At 35.3% G+C, this 21221-nt stretch overlaps 1 protein-coding gene across 1 annotated transcript in view; it reads left to right on the top strand.

Annotated features, from left to right (window-relative positions):
• Window positions 1–21221, top strand: part of LOC140751061 (uncharacterized) — a 65838-nt gene that overhangs the window by 40630 nt on the left and 3987 nt on the right. The window contains exons 2-13 of the mRNA XM_073084887.1: window positions 7877–7950; window positions 8417–8547; window positions 16415–16546; window positions 16962–17102; window positions 17179–17323; window positions 17772–17953; window positions 18410–18560; window positions 18836–18991; window positions 19255–19446; window positions 19718–19987; window positions 20220–20337; window positions 20609–20789. Coding sequence (XP_072940988.1) covers window positions 8429–8547; window positions 16415–16546; window positions 16962–17102; window positions 17179–17323; window positions 17772–17953; window positions 18410–18560; window positions 18836–18991; window positions 19255–19446; window positions 19718–19987; window positions 20220–20337; window positions 20609–20789 — 1787 coding nt within the window. The 5' untranslated portion in view covers window positions 7877–7950; window positions 8417–8428. The remainder of the gene's footprint in view (window positions 1–7876; window positions 7951–8416; window positions 8548–16414; window positions 16547–16961; window positions 17103–17178; window positions 17324–17771; window positions 17954–18409; window positions 18561–18835; window positions 18992–19254; window positions 19447–19717; window positions 19988–20219; window positions 20338–20608; window positions 20790–21221) is intronic.

The raw sequence follows: 21221 nt of genomic DNA, 5'->3' as shown, positions 1-21221 counted from the left end.
GTGGTAGAGGCGGTAGAGGCAGTATGGTTCCACCGGAGAGGTACCATCGCTACATTCATTCCTAGCGTAAACATTTCTGCGTTTTGGTAGAAGAGTGGATATTGGTACTAAGGTATTATGAATCTTAGTCCTCATGAGTGGCAACACATCTGTTATCAGCTTCATGTAGAATCAGTAATATATGGAGTTGAACATACATATCCATGGGTGGTGGTTAACCACCTTTAACCAACGACAATAAATTCTAATTTATCAATAAATTTTCATTTATCAATATTATCACTAGATGGAATGCAAGCTTGGTAGCTACTTCAACCTTAGAAAAAATATGAAATCTTTCATGACGCTTAGTCAATTGTTTTATTAAGTTTCCGTAAGGTTTCGTCTATATCTTTTTATCTAAGTAGCCACAGTCCCACATTATAAATTAATTACAATTTAAAAAAATCACACGAATGTGCCAAGTTCGCGTGTCCTTTGTTCTGAGAAAAATCTTCGTGATTGAGGTAGGTGTAAGGTACAATGGAAGGGTCGACGGCTGGTCATCGACCGTTGGGCATAGGGTTGCCACCCGTATAAAGTACATACGTATAATATACAGTACTATATTTTCGTCAACTGTACCATATATTATATAAAAATAATAAAGTACGATACATACGAAATATATTTTTTCTTCGGTAATTCTGATGTCGTGGAGCTCTTCCCCGAAATAGCTTCATGAGTAGTGGTTTTCAAATAAAAAAGGTTATTAAAAATATTGTCAAAATATTTGTCGTCTTAACCTACATTATGTAAAAGTATAAGTATGAATTATATTTTTGGAATGTTTTTCTTAACAAAAAACTCTTTTTCTTTAAAGATTCTTTGAATTATTAAAAAAACAAAAAGCCCGACTGCTTCAATATATTACTCCCACTGTAAACGAATCCAACGACACCTCTTGTTATATAGCAATGTATGAGCTGTAGGGCGTGCCAAAGAAAAAGACACACATACTTACATACTCCATGTATGTACCACATGCACACATGCATACGTTTGAAAAACATTACCCTCCGCGTTCAGGTAAAAGGTGACAACCCTAGCCGGGCGCCGGCTGCCGTCCAGGTAAAAATAGACCGGTACTGCCATCGCACGCATTCCACTGTTGCAACTTTGCATGCATTCTGCGGTAATCGAAAACTCATAGTAATGTAGGGGTATAATGTAATGTAACGAAGGATTTATTCCTCTGAAGATTGTCTTTTGTTTTTTATCTTATTTTAATTGTGAGCTTCATAGTTGACGTATTTTATATGGCTGCAATAAATTGCTGTTCAAGATGTTATTTATGCTTGTCTTCATACTTCATGTTCATCTGGTAGAGAGTATAGCTCTATTTGCGAAGACCGTTTCAAGTATACTTAGTACCTAAATATTGTAAGATGATATTTTTTCTTACATCAAATTGCAAAACGATACTTTCTACCCGTGAAGTACCCGTATAATAACACACAAAGAGTATAATATGTACTTAAACATTCAAATCTAAAAAAATATTCATAAATTAAATATCTGTTCAATCGGGAACTGATTCATACCCCTCTGCGTTTTAAATAGGTATCATAAATTCGATGAATAAAAACCTGAGGCTTTTGTTTAACCTTTCCAATTTGCACCGATCCTTTATATGGAGTGAAGTGATATCCTTCGACGCACTAAATATAAAACAAGGCGCTAATTCGGCAAGTACAGTCAGCTCCAAAAGTAGTTGAACATATGAAGGTTTCAAAAACACACTGAATTTAACTAGCACCATAATTAGATGAATGTCGTAAAGTTTCAGAAGTAGATAAACACTACAGTGTCAAAAGTAGCTGAACAATGACATATCATATAAGTGACGTTAGCTATTATGTACAATATGTGTTCAGCTACTTTTAAGGCATTAGTGTTCATCTAATTTTGGGGCTTAACGATGTTTATCTAATTATGAAGCTAGGGATGTTTAGCTACTTATGAACGTTTGAGTGTATAGCTATTTTTGGAATTTTGATATGCTCATCTACTATTGAAGCTGACTGTACACTTGTGGCCAACGCAATAATGCGAAGAGCATTCGTTGTAGATAATCTGGCGTGTGCTAGAATTTTGATAACTACGTGCCTACTTACTGCGCTTATAATTTTATAGTGTCGAAATGACTCGTTTCCAGTCTAGGTTTGGTCACCAATAAAACGGGGTTAATATTTATGTAGGATTTAAGCATGTAGGTACGTTCGTATCTAATAATTTTATGAACACAAATCTACTTTTTTTTTTCAGTGAACTGCTAGGTAATTGGGTTTATTTTTGTGTCTAATTAAAGTAGCAAATGAGCATGCAGCCCACCTAATGTTGAGTGACTAACGCCGCTCATATACACTTGTTGTTAACCAAAACCATATAAAATAGGGATTCTACCTGAAGGCGATCACAAATGCATTACCACTTCTGTGGACTCACCAAACTTATGAGTTAGCAAGCATGCACATCCTTTCACCAAAACGCAAGAGCTGTTTCACGATAGGTGACCCCAATAGCAGTCCTTAGGCCTTAGGCCGAATATAGAAGAATTGCATGTTTTCATCCTTCACCCACATATAGCAACGTTTCATAATAGAATTACTTTCCTCAGGTTAAAGTATTTTCCTTCTTTCTTTCTTTCCCCTCAAAGTTCGTAGCACAGACCTGTATTTAAACAAATACAGGTCTGTGGTTCGTAGTGTCAAATTTCGTCCTATCTTAGCTTCTCCCATCAGTCAGTACAAAAATAGAACAGAACACTTCACTCCATGCAACTGACGCGCGTATCACAAAACAAAAATTTGCATTAAAATACCCATTGTAGTTTCCATTCGCTTGTTTATTGTTCACTTGTCTATTCAACCATTATTCATAATGTCGGTCAGACAGTGATGTACCAACACGAGTACAAAGTAATGGAGTTTTCATTTGGTAAATCGCCTGCCAGATCGCGGGCGATTTGTTACAAATAGCAATATATCTTGCTGCTAAGCTTTCTCTTCTTTTTTTCGTTCTTTATTTCTTAAATTCGACAATGACACATTCAACTCTGTAATTTAATTATTGTTTTATGTTCGCTAATTAGCTCTCCTGACAGACTATTTTAGGCTGTGCTTGAAAAGTGACTTTCGTCCTCTAGTGGTAGATCAAAGCTTGTAATAGTAACTGGCAATTGACTGATCATACGTCTGGAAAGACTGACAGTAAATGGAGAGAAAAAACTCGAGAAGCGAGAGACCACGTCGCTAATTCCACTCATGTTAAGTTATGGGCCTTATCAAGCATCAGCGGTTTGATGGATAGTTGACAGTGGATATTCAAGGGTTAATGAATGAAAATATAAGCTTTGTTGATTTCATATATTGCAAAATATGATGTGAAATGTCGTTATCCAATAACAGTAAAACAAGCCCCTAATCTGAAATGATCGTATGATAAATGAAGATTTAGTAGCCTTCCCAACTAGTACTTGATCAAGCGAAAACTGGTGCTTCCAAGCCAGAGAAAGCAATATAAATCAGTAATCTCAAGATATGACGTCGTTCAACACACTGCGGTAATTGAAAATTTCACATTCATTAGTATCGATTTAACGACATAATACTGATATACACTTATGCTAATCCAATTAAAATGGTTTACGTTATTGTGTCGTAACATGAAATGATGCTATATAGGTACATTAAGTTGAAAGTTTTCTTATTAACAATTTCTCTTTTACTTTAAATTAACATTTTGATAGTCTTGTAGCTGTGGTTGCCATAGCGGTGCTTCTTGAGTGTATGTATACCTACTTGTCTTTGTGTCCAATATGCTTGGCACCCTTGGCATCCTGGCACTTTGCAGTTTTGACCAAAGGACGAAACTAAAACTTACTTTACTATCAGTTATAGGATTTCAGCGCAGATTTTGAAGAATTAATATCACAGTGCTTCCTTCTCACGGTATCTTGGAGTTGCTTCTAGGTTAACTTTTAATTTCACAGTTTTAAATTTAAAATTGAAAAGAGCATGCAAATCGACAGAACAACTATTTAATCAGCTTCTAATAAACACAAAATTAATGATACCATACTAATGTCAAAAGAATTAGTGATTGGTCTATATAGAGAGGACATGACCTATGAGAGACTTCCCTGTTGTGACTTATAGGAAAGGCATGTGGGTAATACTAATTTGATCAGAATTTACATACAAAAGCGGTCGACGCCCACTGATGTCGGTTTATTATAGATATTAGATATGTTCCTACTATTTACCTACAGCATAACTTGGGTGGCTTACTAACATTTAACTATTTGAAGGCTTCATAATTGTATGGCAAGATTATTTTCTTGCCATCAAATTATTAAGAATCTTATCTTATTATTATTATAGGTAGCAGTAGTCGCTTTCCATAAAGTGGACTGCATGCTCGTCTGCTATTCCTATATTATGAAAAAAATGTAACTTGGATGATAGGAAAATACTCTTCATACGGAAATACCCAAATCAAGGAAGTTATTTGACCACAAATGATTGAAATCCTAGAAAAATGATTGAAAAAAATATCAGTCGATTAATTTCTAGTACCTATAGAAGAAGTCGACAGAAAATAATGAGTCAGGTATCGAAAGCATCGATAAAAACGAGCTGGCATTTGCAATTACCATATTTCAGCACGCAACGTGTAACCGGTAGCGATGATTATCTTTTACCGATTGAGGTGAGGGTCTGCAAGTTCCAAAATAATTGCCATGGGATTAGGGTTGCGTTGAACCATGAAATTACCGATTGGCATCGAGTAACCGGTTGCAACAGCTGTTAATTGTTGACATAGAATAAATCTCCTCGAAGGTAATACCGATGCAATCGAAATTAATACGGTTCCGGGTATTATAGATTTAAATGCGGATAGGCTTTATCAGCTATAAACTACTTGATTGAGTTCAGTAGCTCTCACTATCAAACCAAATAATGGTGGCAACATTTATAAAAGTTTTAAGCATACTTAGAAGTTTTTTGCTAACATTATATAGTATGGTTTTAAGCGTGTTTGGTAGTAAGTAAGTGAAGTATAATTGAAAGTATGGGTCATAAAACCTTTCGAATTAATATAAGTAGTGTATGCTTGAGAACAATCATATATTTTACAAACTATATAATTGTGAACCAAATCAAACATTGCCAATCAAACCTACAGGGATTACCGTAGCCGAATTAGATGGCAAAATAAACAGCATCATTTATTATATGCAAATACGATATGAGCTCTATCAAAACAAGTCAGCAATCCTACACGTCGATAGGTACGCGGGGCATACAAACCTGTTTGACCACTCCCTGGCTAGCTCGTCGGGACTTGTAGAGCAAGATCCTGTGATAGGCGTGGACTTGCAAAACCGCTGAAAATTATCTACAAGGTAGGTTAAGAGCATAGCCGTACTTTCTGGTATTGATGATGTGCGAGCTTGTGTTGAAACAAAATTAGGACGAGAAGGAATGAATCTTGCTGCGGGTAAATGAATAAGGATTTTAAATTTTACGTAGAGTCAAGTTTCGATTTTGGGTACCAAAGAAACTGTCTTAGTTGTAATCTTCATTATTAGTATATTTTACGTAACTGTGGTGAAAAGTAGTTATGGACTTTGGATTCCACATTAAGTTTTTAGGACCTTCGCATTGATTCCTTGTATTAAGGTGACATATTAAATAAATAACTATGAATACCTGGAGGAGTATAATATAGATAATTTTGCATTTACTCATACTCAACTTCTTTTAACCCGACTGCAAAAAATGGATTATGTTTCATTACTGACTACATTGACTCTATAAGCCGTTCGTCATTTCCTGACTATCCTTCAGAGACTAGATACCTATACTTGAAATTCTCAAAGGCGCAGAATGCAAATTAATATTCATAAATCAGGTTTTCTACTTCCTTGTTTACATTCAGTTTATTGACTTGTATTAAAATTTCAAACATCGGATTATTAATTTATTTCTTGATTTATGTTTTGTATAATTGCATCATCTATTTTGTTTTCTAGCAGATGTTATATTATAGGTATAATTTAAAGAGCTTTGTTATAATTACTAGTAATAAAAGTTGTACCTAATTTGAAAAAACAAAAAACTCTACTGCTTAAAATAACTTACTGAAAAGAACAGTGTACTCGTAGGTACCTTATTTTACACCCACAATTTAGAAGAATTCAGCAACACCACATAATATGTTAAAATCCGTCACACATACATACATAATTATATGTACTACATACATACATACGCACGAAATACTTTATCTACCACAGTCGAGTAAAATTTTTAAGCTCTTTAAAACTGCGCAACTGTATAATCTACGTTCATTTAAACTACATGGCCGATTGCATCTACTTATAGAAATTGTAATTCTCGTAGATAGAATCTTGATTATTCCACTTATTGCACTGGTCATAAACATTCCATAACAGCATTATCATGATATCGTGTTTCAATTCCAGCTACATTGCTGATGATTTCATTACACAAGATTCATATCCGTGGCGGAGAACAATGTGCTCCCACGGATCGCTCAGCTCTGCTTACTAAGTTAAAGGCCTAGTTCAAGGCTTATGTTGTCGATAGTTTGTCTTTGTTACTTGACATTTCCCTCGATTGCAGCGTCAATGGGAAATCATTTGCCTATTAATGTTGCTTATAGTTTTTTTATTGGCAGTCGATATTGCGTTGCATCGCAACGGGCGATATTGCTCGCAATTAGTTTAATTGGATCGATAAACCAATTTTATCAGAGTTTGATTTTATAAATAGTCGAACAAATTTTGCCTACAAATTAATCTGTGGTACTTTTTGAGGCGAATCACTTGTTGGTGGTACAGACTTGGGAATTTTTTTCGGTATTTCTGGTGGATTGGGTTTAATATTTGTATTGCTTAAGTGCTTAATTGCATTGTTGGCTTACATGTTAGTAGCGTATTACTACTTAAAAAGGATCGTAATATTATTTAGATTTAATAAATTATTTTTATATTATTAGGATATTAATGTATACACATTGTTAATATATTATTCTGTTATACCTATTTGACTTTGTAGTAGTTAAAACGCATTTATATTACTTATGTCAATATTAATTTCAATTTATAATGTAAGTGCTGTATTTGAATCAATTTACAATTCAATACCAATTCCTGCATAATTAACCAAGTCGTGCCAACACTGAATCATGTTGTGAGACATGAAAAAATGGAAAATTAACAAAGGAATTTTAATAGAGATGTAAATGGTCACTCAATTCTGTTGGAGACCAAAATATATTTTTTATATGATTGAATTAGCAAACGTACTTGCAATCCACTCCTCCATCCATTACCTATGCACATGCAACGATACTGAAGAATAAACATGTACTCTATTAATTTCTGATGTTTAACCACTTTGATTTCTGCTCACCTGGGAATCGAACCTTAGACTATCCTAGTTATTAAAATGTGATAGGCAGTTAAACACACAATTTAATTTACAAATGAAATGCTCCACCGTTATCATTTCGATTATTTTGACAATGGCGCGGGCGTGATCGTCGCATTCGCGTCCGGTGACGCAATGTGACGCGGCCTTTATAGTCACATATTTTGGACATCGAAAAGGATATGACTATTTTCGACAGAATCAATTTTACTTTTTTTCTGTCATTCTAACTAACTATTACGAGGAAGCACTATAAAAAATATATTGTATTGACCGGGAAAATCCATGTAGAAACCCGCTTGTTATAGGCCTGCTAACAATTAATTATGTATTCAGGTAGATTTTTTTATTAAATATATTGTTATTTGTTTCAGATGATAACCAATAAAAGGTGAAAAACAATGCACAGGAGGAAGATAGAGGCTAGCACCATTTTGGGATGATATAGGTTGGTAAGATAACATCATTATCAATATTAGTTCAGAAGTTATCCACTGCGGTGGTATCAGGATGAATGGGGGATTATTTCTTATACCTCTGAAAAGTCTGTGAAATCATAATAGAATTGTCCTATACGTCTTCACGAGATTTTCTTAATCTTTGAAACTACGAATCAGAATTAATATAGAATGAATAAAATAAGGTCGAACCCGGGACTTTTAGCTGTTAGCTTGGTTAACCCAGGGATTATTAATAAGTGCCTTTAAAAAACATTTTTTTTATGTATTTATCATTTAACAAAAGTTACAGAAAACAACTATAAAATAGCATAAAAAAACCTTATGAGTTTAGTGAAGATGATTACTATAAGTATTGATGAGCCTTTGATTTAAATTTGATTTCACGATAAATTACAATACATAATTGATCTTATGAATTATGAATTTAATTTTATAAATTATCTAAATTCCCAGTGTTGCAGCGTAATGTCGCAGTCGGCGCTCGGGCTCGGCGGGGAGCGGCGCTACTCGGTGCCGTCCAACCCGCTGATGCACGACCCCCGCGGCATGCACTCCGAGGATCTGCACGCCTGGTCCATTTATCGGTAACCAGTCTATGATTTTTGCAAAATTTTGTATTTTGGTATAATTTTGATGATTTATTTGCAGGAATTTTTGAAATCATGTCTGAATCATTTACCCAACACATGATTTTAGCTAAAAATGCTCACTGAATTTTTGGAGGCGTTTAATTAAATTAGAAATTGGCTACTTGACACTTTTTGGGAAACTGTTTTAATGAATTCATATACGTATTATATATGCCTTTCATTGATCATTTTTTCGAAAAAAGGGCTATTTATTAATAAAAAACATATTTTTATTACGGTAAACGGAACGTTACGCCAAAACAGGCGGTCAAGTGTCATTTCGTAGCGTGACGTCAACACATTGAAAATATAGAAATAAACTTCGACGTTACACATACTTCAGGTTTCGATGTGATCGACAGGTTTCGATGTAGTGACGTCACATGACATTTGAGGCAGCACTGTCGCCGTTTTGGGATTTAAAATCTACAGATAAAAAATCGAAAATTTCTTTTTAAAAATTAAAATACTTAGAACATATTAAAAAATAAACGAAATACTGCATAATTTATGTTTACTTATAAGCTATCATATCCAACATATTTCATATTTTATTGTTGTAACTGTCAAGTACCCAATTGATTTGTACTAACAAATCAAAGACTAATAATCAAAGACTACTTTGAACCTTTAATTATTTCCAATCCATTAGTTTTCGAAGTTTTTTCGAGTGGTTTGGTTTGACCATAGATATTTGGGGGTTTAACCACAATAACGTCAGGGAAGTAACACACAAACATAAGAGTTAATGCCATCAAAAACAATGCTTGTAAAAAGATCCAAGTCTCGCCATTCAGTTCTTCTACCGTAAAAAGTTTTGAGATCTATGTAAAACCAAGCCGGTAAATGTATGCAGTCCCTACTTAAGGGACCTTCTGTCTTAAGGTATTATCTCACTATCTAACCTAACAACATCTCATGGGACCATACCAATATTAAAAATCTTTTATGTTCTAAATAAATTAACGTGGCAATCGTACTGCAAGTCACATTGTGTTTTCATCTTATCATATCGCATCACATAGGTAACATTAGTACGATTGCCACGTCGATTTATTTAGAACATAAAAGATTTTTAATATTGGTATGGTCCCATGAGATGTTGTTAGGTTAGATAGTGAGATAATACCTTAAGACAGAAGGTCCCTTAAGTAGGGACTGCATACATTTACCGGCTTGGTTTTACATAGATCTCAAAACTTTTTACGGTAGAAGAACTGAATGGCGAGACTTGGATCTTTTTACAAGCATTGTTTTTGATGGCATCTCATTCCTTTTTGTAGATATTTCTACTCTTTTCCTTTCCGGTACCTTCTACTAGTTGAATCTCAACAACAGATTTTTTAAAGCCAATTAAATTTTTGTAGTTAGTCTTTGTAGTTATGTAAATAATCTTGCCATTCATCATCACTTTCATTCGAACATGACAATAAATTAAATCAAAAAAAGTTACTATTTTGACAACTGAAATTATTCCCATTGTCCTCAGGAAAAAACATCTCTACTGATTGTGATTTATTTATTTATTTATTTATAGTGATTTAACGTGTCTTCGTATTAAATAATCGACATCCCTTACTTTCTTCTGAATATCCGACAAAAATCATTGGTAATCTTTCACTGACTTCGTCGGACTCCGGTTTTTTATATAAACCACAGTATTTACTGCTCTTGCTCAAATTCGGTTCAATTTATAATATACTTCTGACTTCTGAAATGAAATTAAATGAAATGTTTATTTAATAATGATAACATTCGTTTTAAACTTCTCGCATTTACAATAATAGTTCTGTTAGCTGTTTCAACCACAACAATTTGTTTAGGGGTATATAGCATCGCCTTCTGATGTAGAATTCCATTTGTTGATAAGAAAATATTGAAAGCTCTATTACAAAATTTCGTTCATCCATCTGATCTCATACCTACATTTGTTCGACTTGCTAGTTCCCATTTCAACACTTTATATTTTTGAAATTTCGTAAATACTCACTCTTATATTTGAGAAAATAAACATGTGTCATTCGTGAATAATAGTCGATAAATAATAACATGTACCTTGAACCGTTGAGTGAAGTAGCTTCCATGGGACCACATGAATCTGTATGTACGATCTCCAGTATATCGTTCGTTCGCGTTCAGAGGTTTGGAAATGGTTTCTTACTAGTCGTCATATCCGTCGTAATGTTCACATCATCAAGCCCGGTCATAATATTCTTATATTCCGGATTAATATGGGCTAGTCTTCTATGCCAATATTTATTTGACATTGTCAAATATCATATCGGTGATTTGACAAATTGTTTAAATTTATATATACCATGTACGTTGTGGCCAGTTGCGATGATGTTATCCATAGAGTTACTAATAGTGCAACCGTTTTTCAAGAAATTAACAGTAAATCCTTTTTCAATAAGTTTACTCACCGCTAACAAATTCATACTAAAATTATTAGTCTGCATTTGTCTTTTGCATTCAACTGTAGTTATTTTTAGAATTATTATTTGCAGAGTATATTAATAATACATATTTTCAGCTAGACTATATTTTTATTCACTTCTATTTAAAACTTAACTCACCGTACAATATAATTTTATATATAGCTATTATAGATTACAAATAATTTATATTAAAAAGGTTTCTTATAATAGTTTCCACGTTTTTTCCGGGTAGGTATTACCACAAAATAAAAACTAACAGAAGTCAATCTTCATACAAAGTGGGCTGGAGTAACGCACACATAGACACCACTTACCGACTAGTTATCTCGGGGGGACTCGACTCGACTCGTCAGTTCATTTTTACACGCATTTGTAACTGTTTTGTGCAAGCAATGGAGCAAAAAAATACCCTAATTGTGCAATGGACGGTTGTTTAAATTCAACATTAAACTGTGGATTTTCGTTTTTTTTATAGCTATCAATTATCAAGCCACTAGGAGCTGATATTTTTGGTGATCATGGCAAGAATATGTTATAAAGTGGCTATCTAAGCTCGATTTATATAACAGTTTCCTATTTCGAATCACTTGAAATGAATATAACTAAATTTTTGTAATATTGCGTTGAAATGTTAGGTACCTAATATTACGTAAGTTGAAAACATGATTTTTTGTTCGTATATATATTGGTTTGTCTTTAATGCCATTTGGTAGGTTTAGGTCTAAAACGGATAGGGCAAAAGGAATTGTGTAATTAGGGTAATCCTTTTAGAAGTTATTAGGGATTTTCCATTGTGAACATTGTAAATTTTTATATGTAAGCTTATTTTCATAGACATTTATTTATGCGCAATAAGGCCGAAATTTGCCTAAACACTTGTTTCCTTGGAAACAAACTTATTATTATTTTATAATACGGTGACAGTTGCTTTACCTCACGACAGTTATTGTATTTTGTGTATGTTGCCGTTAGATTGTAGAATACGTTAGCATACACATTAACTAGGCAGTCTTAAGATTAGCTAGAAAATATGCAGATTAACTATGTAGTTAAAATTTGAAACATCTTTTCAGACTTGTTCTTAGGACTAAAACACATGCCTTTTTACGACACGACGACGTAGTGTGATACATAGCGACATCGTGCCGCAAAGCGATATTGTTTCGTGAAAATATACAAAGTTTGTCGTAAATTCATGACACGACGACGCATCATAGCATGCATGGGTCGACGTCAAGGGGTAAAAATTGATACAATCTTCGTTTTGTACTTTAGGTAATGGACAAGCTAATCTGCGTTTTAACTGATTTAGGCACATTAGCCGTAACATCTAGTTTTCTTCTTATGACATTTGTCAGAAATTCGGAATGTTTTTGATATTATATAACTTTTTAGGGTTCCATACCCAAAGAGTAAAAACGGAACCCTATTTCTAAGCTGTCCGTTTGTCTGTCTGACATAGAGCTCTATTTCTGGATCCTTAATAGATAGAAACTTAAATTTTTTTACGGCATATTTATAATGGTGGCCGCTTTAACAACAAGTAATAAAAGTAAAAAGAAAAACTTTCAAATAAAGGAGAGTTGCCATACAAAGACCTTCTTTTTCTTTATGAAGAGGAGGAAACCTTCAAAAGGTACTCAACGACGTGGGAGTGACGCCGGGTTATGTGGGACTTTAGCCGCACTAAAATCCTTCGGTGGCCGTCCTCAACGTTTGTCGGAGAACTCCGGGATCTCCGACTGAACGCAACCGAAGTCCTCTAAGCGCGATGCCTCGATCGAGCTCTGCGTTGGGAGAACAGTTTTCGCTCCTCCTAAACTATCCGGTGTTTTTTTTTTTTTTTATAATGTAAGAGTAGCAGACGAGCATGCAGTCCACCTGATGGTAAGTGGCTACTGCCGCCCATGGACATCTGTAATCAACCCCAGATAAGATAAAATATTCCTACCTGAGGTCGGCCACGGATGCGCCGCTACCCCTGAGGACTAAGCTGAAACGCCTCGGAAAAGTCTGTCTCCCTTACCACACCCTTCAACCGGAACACAGCAACTCCTAACACTGCTGTTATTAGGTAGAAATAGGTGTGGCGTTGGTGCCACCGGAGTCGAACCACAAAGGGTTCTATCACCTTCAAACACTTTGTTCACGACGGTATGCGACTACACATACCGCCGTCCTTCCCGCGGACACTTATTGGACGGTTCGAGCTCCCTCTTGCCACTCCCAACTCCGGAAGCCCCCTTTTAGTCGCTTTTTACGACAGGCACGGGATATCGAAGCCCTTTTTTAGTCCAGGAACTACAGGGACAAATATATAAGGACCTGCTATTTTTTGGCGTTTTTCATTTTATCTATTGAACCGTAATAGATGTTACAGTTGAAATGTTCACAATGCATTATATGGCTGCTATAATATCAATTAGTAAAAATAAAAATAAAATAAACAAATGTTTTTGTGGTACGGAACCCTCAGTGTACGAGTTCGATTCGCACTTCACCCATTATTTGAATTGAATTTAAATTGAAGTTGGAATTGAAAACGTCTTTTGTCTCGAGAATAAAAACAATTGACGTCGCCTATAATAGTAGGGGAGCCCAAGACGGGATTTCGAGAGTGACTCGAACGCGGCAGATTAAGATATGGGAGATACCTTACATCCTATAGAGTATCTTAAACTATCCATTTGGGGGGTTCAACCAGGGAAGTCCATCAGACTATTAATAAAAAAATGTATTATCTATAGTAGCTTAATTACATTCTGAAAACAATAAATTTATAATCTGATGATTTGAGGGCGGCGTTAGGGAGTAATAAGGTTGCAAAAAAATCTATACCTGGACATACTCGAGTGCGGTAATTTTTTTAATATAAAGGAAATAATGCTAGAAAATATGCACTATCTGATAGCGCCATTTATTAGCTTGGATCCCTGGAAAGTAATGGTGTATAACAAACTAAAGGAAAAGGCAAATTTTATGGAAAATACATTATTCTTCATACATTCTCATTCTATTTTTTTTTCAAATCGTCAGTATAGAAAACCCCTCCACTAAATCGTCAGATGAAGGGTTATGATAAGTAAAACATCAGTTGGAATTTCCTGTATAATAATCTTATCCTGTATAATAATCTTCGAAGAGTCACTGACAGTCTTTCGAATCGAATCGTCAGTTTTTCGAATGGGCGACTCATCTGAGGTAGCTTCATATCCCCTTTGAAAATCTAATGCGCTGGTTACTTTTTTTTCCATTTTTACCTCTCGTATGACTATCCCAAACCAGCAGATAAACATATTTCCGGCATCAGAGATATATACTCTATCACTAACCTGCCGCGCCTTGAGTATGTCTGACTCTGCTTTTAACATCTTTCGAATCATCTAGACACTATTCCCACGGTGAATCGAAAAATATCACACAACCTTTTCTTCACTCTAACGTGTAATCTACACAATCGTATAGGACCTATCGGCGCTCGAGTTTCTACCCATTTAACATCATCGGCTCCCCTACTACTCTTACATTTCGCGGACAGAAACACAGATTCATTAACGGCAAATGTAACTTTGTCATCCTATATAACTTATATAGGATACAAAGTTATTTAATGTAGTTGGTGTATCTAGATAACTGGACAGAAATTGCAAAATATTTTAGTTTTCCCATGAGTTATATACTAAACACTAATTGTATTCTCAATTTCAACCTTCTATGTCTGCTAGAAGTGCCTTAAAGTTTTGATGATCGGTCAGTCAGTCAGTGAGTGAGTGACAAAATTACGAACTTTGACTACTTGTAATTCTTAAACTACTGGTTCAAATTTAATGAAATTTGAAATATACCGTGTCTACACAATGCTTGCTTGGCTCCTGAAAATTCAAGCTTCTAGCTTCATATGCAACGAAGTTACAGGGGGTCGAAAATGGGCCGAATTGCTTCGAGAAAAGTATGCTACGGCCGTGCCGCTTTTTTTGGCTTTGGCTCGACTTGGCGGAGGCACTGCCGTGCCTCCAGATACATAAGCATGTTCATGTCGACCATCGTCATTTATTTACTGTCTGACATCAGCGAATGTCGCAGACTGTCGTTGAAGTGAAATGTCGCCAGTGTCGCTCTCTAAAATATCTTTTGCAAATGATAATTTGATTTATTCATAAAAACAAGTGCGTGAACATAATTCCTAAACCTCTTTCTAAACGCATAAACATGTGGATCAAATTAACAATAGAAACAATGCGGTCAGCTAAGTACCAGTGCAATAGAAGAAAATATAGCGAGATTTTCTCTAGTCGGAACCACTTGAGCAAACGATCCATAATGTTCGCTATTACGCTGGCATGCGTTGCGCAACCACCAACGGTAAACCTTACGCCCAACTGTACTTACAATGTCAGCTAATTTTGGGTTTCAAACGCCTGTTGCGTAGATTTCATACTGATTACCGCTTCCGCTGATTAGCGCTGTATACCATCATACAATTTAATAACAAGGTCGGAATTGTAACACATATTTTAATGTAACACATACAAACTGATTGTGGTGGATCATAAATTTACAGTTTAATGAAGACAGTGAATCTATCATGATAATATTTAAGAAAATGTGATGAAATGTAGGTTTCATATTTAACTTTATCACATATGTATTTGTAGTGACAAAGATGTTATTTGAATTGGTAAATGTTAAAAATGGCTTACGCAGAAACACAGCCCTCCTAATAGTACCTAAGTGATTATCAACATTCAAATATTCCTGGGAATAATCCTAGTTACGTGTGATACCGAGGGAATTGCGGATTATCCTTTGTAAAGGACAATGCCGCACCGTGAATTTCATATCATAGTTTGAAGGTTCTTGGGAGGAAAGGTCGCGCTAAGTAGGTCATTGTTAGGAGTCACATTTGTCATAAACTATGATCTCTAAACTAAATCTAAAATGTCTTGTACCTATATGACTTGACAATTACTTAATACCTACTTTACCAATAACAGACTATTGAGCCTTAAATCACCGATGGTCGGCTGTAAATCCCACAAACTTCTCTAGATTTTTAGTGAGTTGAAATGTAATGTCCACTATATTTTTATTAAGTTACTGAAGAAAGAATAAATAAATAAATTAAAAATAATAATACTCTTAAGGCTACATTTCGAAACCAGGAATTCTTTGTCCGAACTATTTTTCTTTTGCCAGCTCTTTTACCATTATTAGTAGCTGCAACTCGGATTTGTAACTTCTCATTACATGTCCTAAGTAGGCAACTTTTCTTCGTTCGGCGGTCTGCAAAAGTTCGCAATTTTGTATTTACCCGTCTGAAAACCTATCCAGTGGTCATGTCACAATATATCCAATATACGAGTAATCTTTGTGCGTTTCTCCAGACAAAACCTGAACTCGGACTTCACGGACAGTGCTCTCGGCAGCACTGATAAGAGTCCGCTGCCGTACGGCAACTTTCAGCTGCGAGATACCACCGTGCAGTCGATCCTATCTCACCCGAGATATGGACCTAAGTAAGTATTCATTTATCCCACCTATTGTTAATGTTCTAAGTTGTTTTGGGTGTTGAAGTAAAACGTCATAACCTGGTTCATTCAAGACATAATCATGCATAACAACATTAATATCAATGGAACATATAGCATTGTCAAGAAGGTGATGATTAAGATGGTGACCATAAAAAATACTCTTTTTTAATTTCAAGTAAAAGCACCAGTCTAAAATGGCACTCTAAAATAACCAATCAAACAAGATATGAGTCCATTTACCATTTATTTAATTTTATTTTTCCTGTACATGAGGACATTGAATATTAGTCACAGGAAATATCAATAGCCTCAAATTAAGAAACTTGATGACCTTTTTACTATCTACTAAAATCTAGTTTTATAATTTGACTATATTATCACTTGTATATTATTTAACCAGGTCAGCCCTCGGTTCGAATATGTACACCTATCTTAAATTCGGACTACCACGAGTTTTCCCACCAAACCATAATGGCTCACAAAGATCTGGAACGCCTAAACCGAAAACATCAATTGGAAGCGGTATGAAATCTGTGCCAAGGTATGTAATCGATTCAAGACCTTATGGATTAATTTCTTTAAAGAGTTTTAGGTCAATTTATCAAATTTTGTTTTAGGATCCAAAGGCAAAGTCGAGGTATACGTGAAACCTCATCAGGGTATGACAGTTCAGACAACGAAACCACAACTAACTACAAATATAGTCGCAAGTACCGTTCAGATCCGGACTTTAGAATGCAGAATTTACATCCATCGTATCAGGTAATATTATTTTTACCAATGTTTAGAGATAGTCGGCTCGAAGGATCAAAAATAGTTTTATTTAATTTCCTTCTTAAATGTCTGTTTTATTAATAAATGTGATTTTGATAGATGCTTGAATCATAATGTGTCTGGTAACTTTCTAGACAATTACATATAATTTATTTTTTCCTTTAAAATTGATCTTATAAAAAAACAATAATCAATAAACAGGGAGTCTTGAATCTTGATATAATGGAAAGAATTTAAAAAGGAAAATAATAGAAAACTCACTTTCATTGCTATCTTCTTCATACCAGATTTTTCTCAGTCGATCAGATACCTATCGGTTCCCATTTATATTGATACGAAAAATATTGCACCTTACAATTTATACGTGCTCCCGTTAGCCTATACAAAATAAATACATTCCAATTCATTAACTAACTTCTACTTTTCCAAAACATAGCACGGAACCGGAGTACCAGTAGTGGCGATGCAGCAAGCGGGCATCAGGGGCGACTCGCACTGGACGAGCTCGCGGAACAAGTCAGTGAGCGAGGCCAACCTGCTCGGCGTGGACGCCAGGCCGCACCGCTCCTACCGCCGGAACAGCGTCGCTGACTACGTGCCAGAAAACGATCATCAGAGGTAGATATTGGATTTGTTCTTGATCATTTTAGAAGTTTTTCGGAAATCTGGGCTAGACAAATTGTTGAGCGTTGATCATTGAGCGTCTGTTCGACTTAAATACACATTGGTAAGATGAACCAACTTTGAGATGATTGCACACAACAGTCGGCTGAATAGCATTTCTTAATATTTTTTTTTACATGATAATGGGAATCAAAATGATGGCAGGATAAGAGCGGCAACTGGCAGGAGGAGCCGGGTTCAATTAGGTTTTAAACTAAAAGTTACATTGACTATATTTAGTTTAATATCTGCAGTTATCTTAATAGTAATTAGTGAAATAAAAAATGTATCACGTTGAAAAAAAGCTGCAATGACATCAAATCATAGACTAAAACAATGTCACCAAAACAATAAATGAATTTTGACACAAAACCATTACCATAACATAACATAAAGGATAAAACGTTCCAGCTATCTAATGCCATCGTCTCACCTGGGCGGTCGCATGTCGAAAGCCGGAAGCCACATGTCCTTGGCACAGTCCAGGAAGCACTCCACACTACGGCCTGGCGACCATTTGGACGGCTACACACATTCTGCGTACATTTATCCTAATTATTATGTGAGTATGACATAATTTAATATGATTTTAGGCTTTGATATGATGATAAGGATTGCCAAGGTCCTAGAGCAGAATATAATAAAATGAGTACTAACCCACATGGTTTCATTGTTCACTTTGGACATTTTTTTACTATCAAATATCTTTTGTAGGTAGTAGTGAATTGTTTTATAGTGGTATGTGAAAGTTATGTTATTAAATATGTAATTGATATAGGTACTAAATTTTTACACTTCATTCTTTTACAGATCATTGTAATATTTTCTTTTTCGCAGGTTAACAATTTAGAAATAACATCACCAGAAAACAAATCCACGTTACTAGTGTCTGGACTGAGTTTTGAAGTGAAGTCTGGAGAGATCTTAGCGGTACTAGCGACTTCGCAACATGAGGCTACGGGTCTCCTGGACGTGTTAGCTGGTGCAAGGAAGGTAATGAAGAAATGGGGGAATATCCCTTCAATCATTTTAATTTTTATTGTAGTTATATGAGGAATGGACTCGCTGAACGCTCAGGCTTCTCATATCTATCATGAAAGTTAAAAATTAGCTATAAGTTATATGAATGCACTTAAGACAGAATCTCCTGTTTTCCCCTTTTATTTAGTTATTATGTCCTTTCTTTAATTATTTGTTTCATTGAAATGTAAGTGGGTGACAATATCGAATTTCCTAACATTTTTATTCTTCCTCAGAAACTTTCCGGAGACATAGTGTTAAATGGGCAGCCAGTAGCATCTTCAACTCTAAGAAAGATAGCGGCGTATGTTCGCAAAGATACTTCGCTGTGTCCAGCCATGACGGTGGAGCACACGCTTAGATTCCACGCCTCGCTGCGGAGGCCGAGGAACAATCACAATCAAATCAAGATGGACGATAGAGATCGAGTAAGTTCTTTTTAGAATTTTCTTATCTTAGTTATAACCTCCTCTACATTTGTAATTAACTCCTATCAGTGGGATTATTGATTCAAGATTCAGTGTTGTATTCAGAACCAAATTGAATGTTTTAATGACTTTGGATTTAACACGACCATTAATAAGGTTGGCTACTATGAGTTATGGTTAGCTATGGGTCACATAATATGTGACTTGAAACTCTTTCAAAATAAATTTACCAACATTTTAATATTTCATAAACATGGTATTGTTTTTCCAGATTAACCTTCTAATAGAAGAGTTAGGTCTAGAGCAAGTCCGAGATACGAACGTTGGACGTCTTACCCGTTCGGAGATTCGACGGTTGAACGTAGCGTGTCAGTTGTTACTGGACATGGCGATTCTGATCCTAGATCAGCCCACCAAGGAAATGGATATATTCGACACGTTCTTCCTAGTGGAATATCTGAGGAATTGGGCCAGTACTGGACGAGTTGTTATAATGTCGTTGCACCCACCGACGTATGAGATATTTGCGATGTTGACAAAGGTACTGCACGTTGATTAAAAACATACTAAAAATACCTTTATATAATATAACGAACCTTCCATAGTTTTATGAATTACTGCGATTGTAGGAGATTTTTTTTCGTTTTTATCCATCTAATTTGATGGACAACGGTTCTTTATTTTTTCTTTTAAATGTCTTTTGTCTTTTAATATTTTTTATGGCAAGGGAAAATGTAGGTTATATGTGTGTTAATTAGGTGATTTTTTTTCAGGTGGTTTTAATATCAGCAGGTAGAACAATGTTTAGCGGTTATAGAAGAGACATGTTGCCATATTTTGCTTCCATAGATTATCCTTGCCCTGCTTTCAAGAATCCTTCTGATTATTACCGTAAGTACCGTTATATTAATTACGATATGATAAAAATCCTACCCAGATTTTCGTATTTTTTTTAAAACTCTAGTCATCGTTCGGTTTACATAAGGATTTTATAGTATTTATCGGGTCAACAATTTTCTTTTAATCTAAAATTTTAAAATGTAAAAACAGTGTTATTTGGCACTTTTCTTAACTTAAATTTAAAATAGGAGAAATGAAATAGACCAACACCAGTGTATTTGGCCAGAAAAGTATCAATATAATCTATATAATCTTCTTGCAGTGGACCTTGTGACGTTAGACGACCTATCAGCGGCGGCGATGCTGGAGTCTTCGGGCCGCATCGAAGCCCTAGCTGGCGTGTTCGCGGGTGCGCTGGCGCCGCCGGAGCCGCCGCCGCCCGCCCCGCTACCCTCCCCCCGCGCTGCCCCCTCGCCCATACGCCAAGCAGCGGCGCTACTGCAGTTAGTATACTTTACACTTCACACATATTATCACCTTTAACTGTTTCTTGTTACTTATTACCATTACCTCCACTGGTATCAAATATAATAAAGGTGAATTATATATTAAAAGTAATAAAGGTGAATTTATTATTTTTACCTCTACTTATAAGTTTGTCACGTTCATCACCTTTACTTGTTATTGGCATTTTGCGCTTATCACAGTTACTAGCACTTTATACTTATTCCTTTTACCAGTATTTGTACTTAGCACCCATATTTTGATGCTTATAATTTTACTTACGTGTATGCCCTTATCACTTCCATTTATTGGCTTACATGCACTTTTTACTACCGATTTATTACCTTTTTCTGGATTTTTCATTTGTAACTTATTTTTCTTACTTTCACTTCTTTCTTTTTCTTTCTTTCGACGTAAATTATTAACAAAGA

The sequence above is a fragment of the Epargyreus clarus genome, unplaced genomic scaffold (assembly GCF_041222505.1).
Source record: "Epargyreus clarus isolate Ecla_fem2 unplaced genomic scaffold, WU_Ecla_fem_2.2 ptg000021l, whole genome shotgun sequence".
Lineage (NCBI taxonomy): Eukaryota > Metazoa > Arthropoda > Insecta > Lepidoptera > Hesperiidae > Epargyreus > Epargyreus clarus.
Note: the sequence above shows the minus strand (reverse complement) of the source record. Positions and strands in the feature narration are given on the sequence as shown.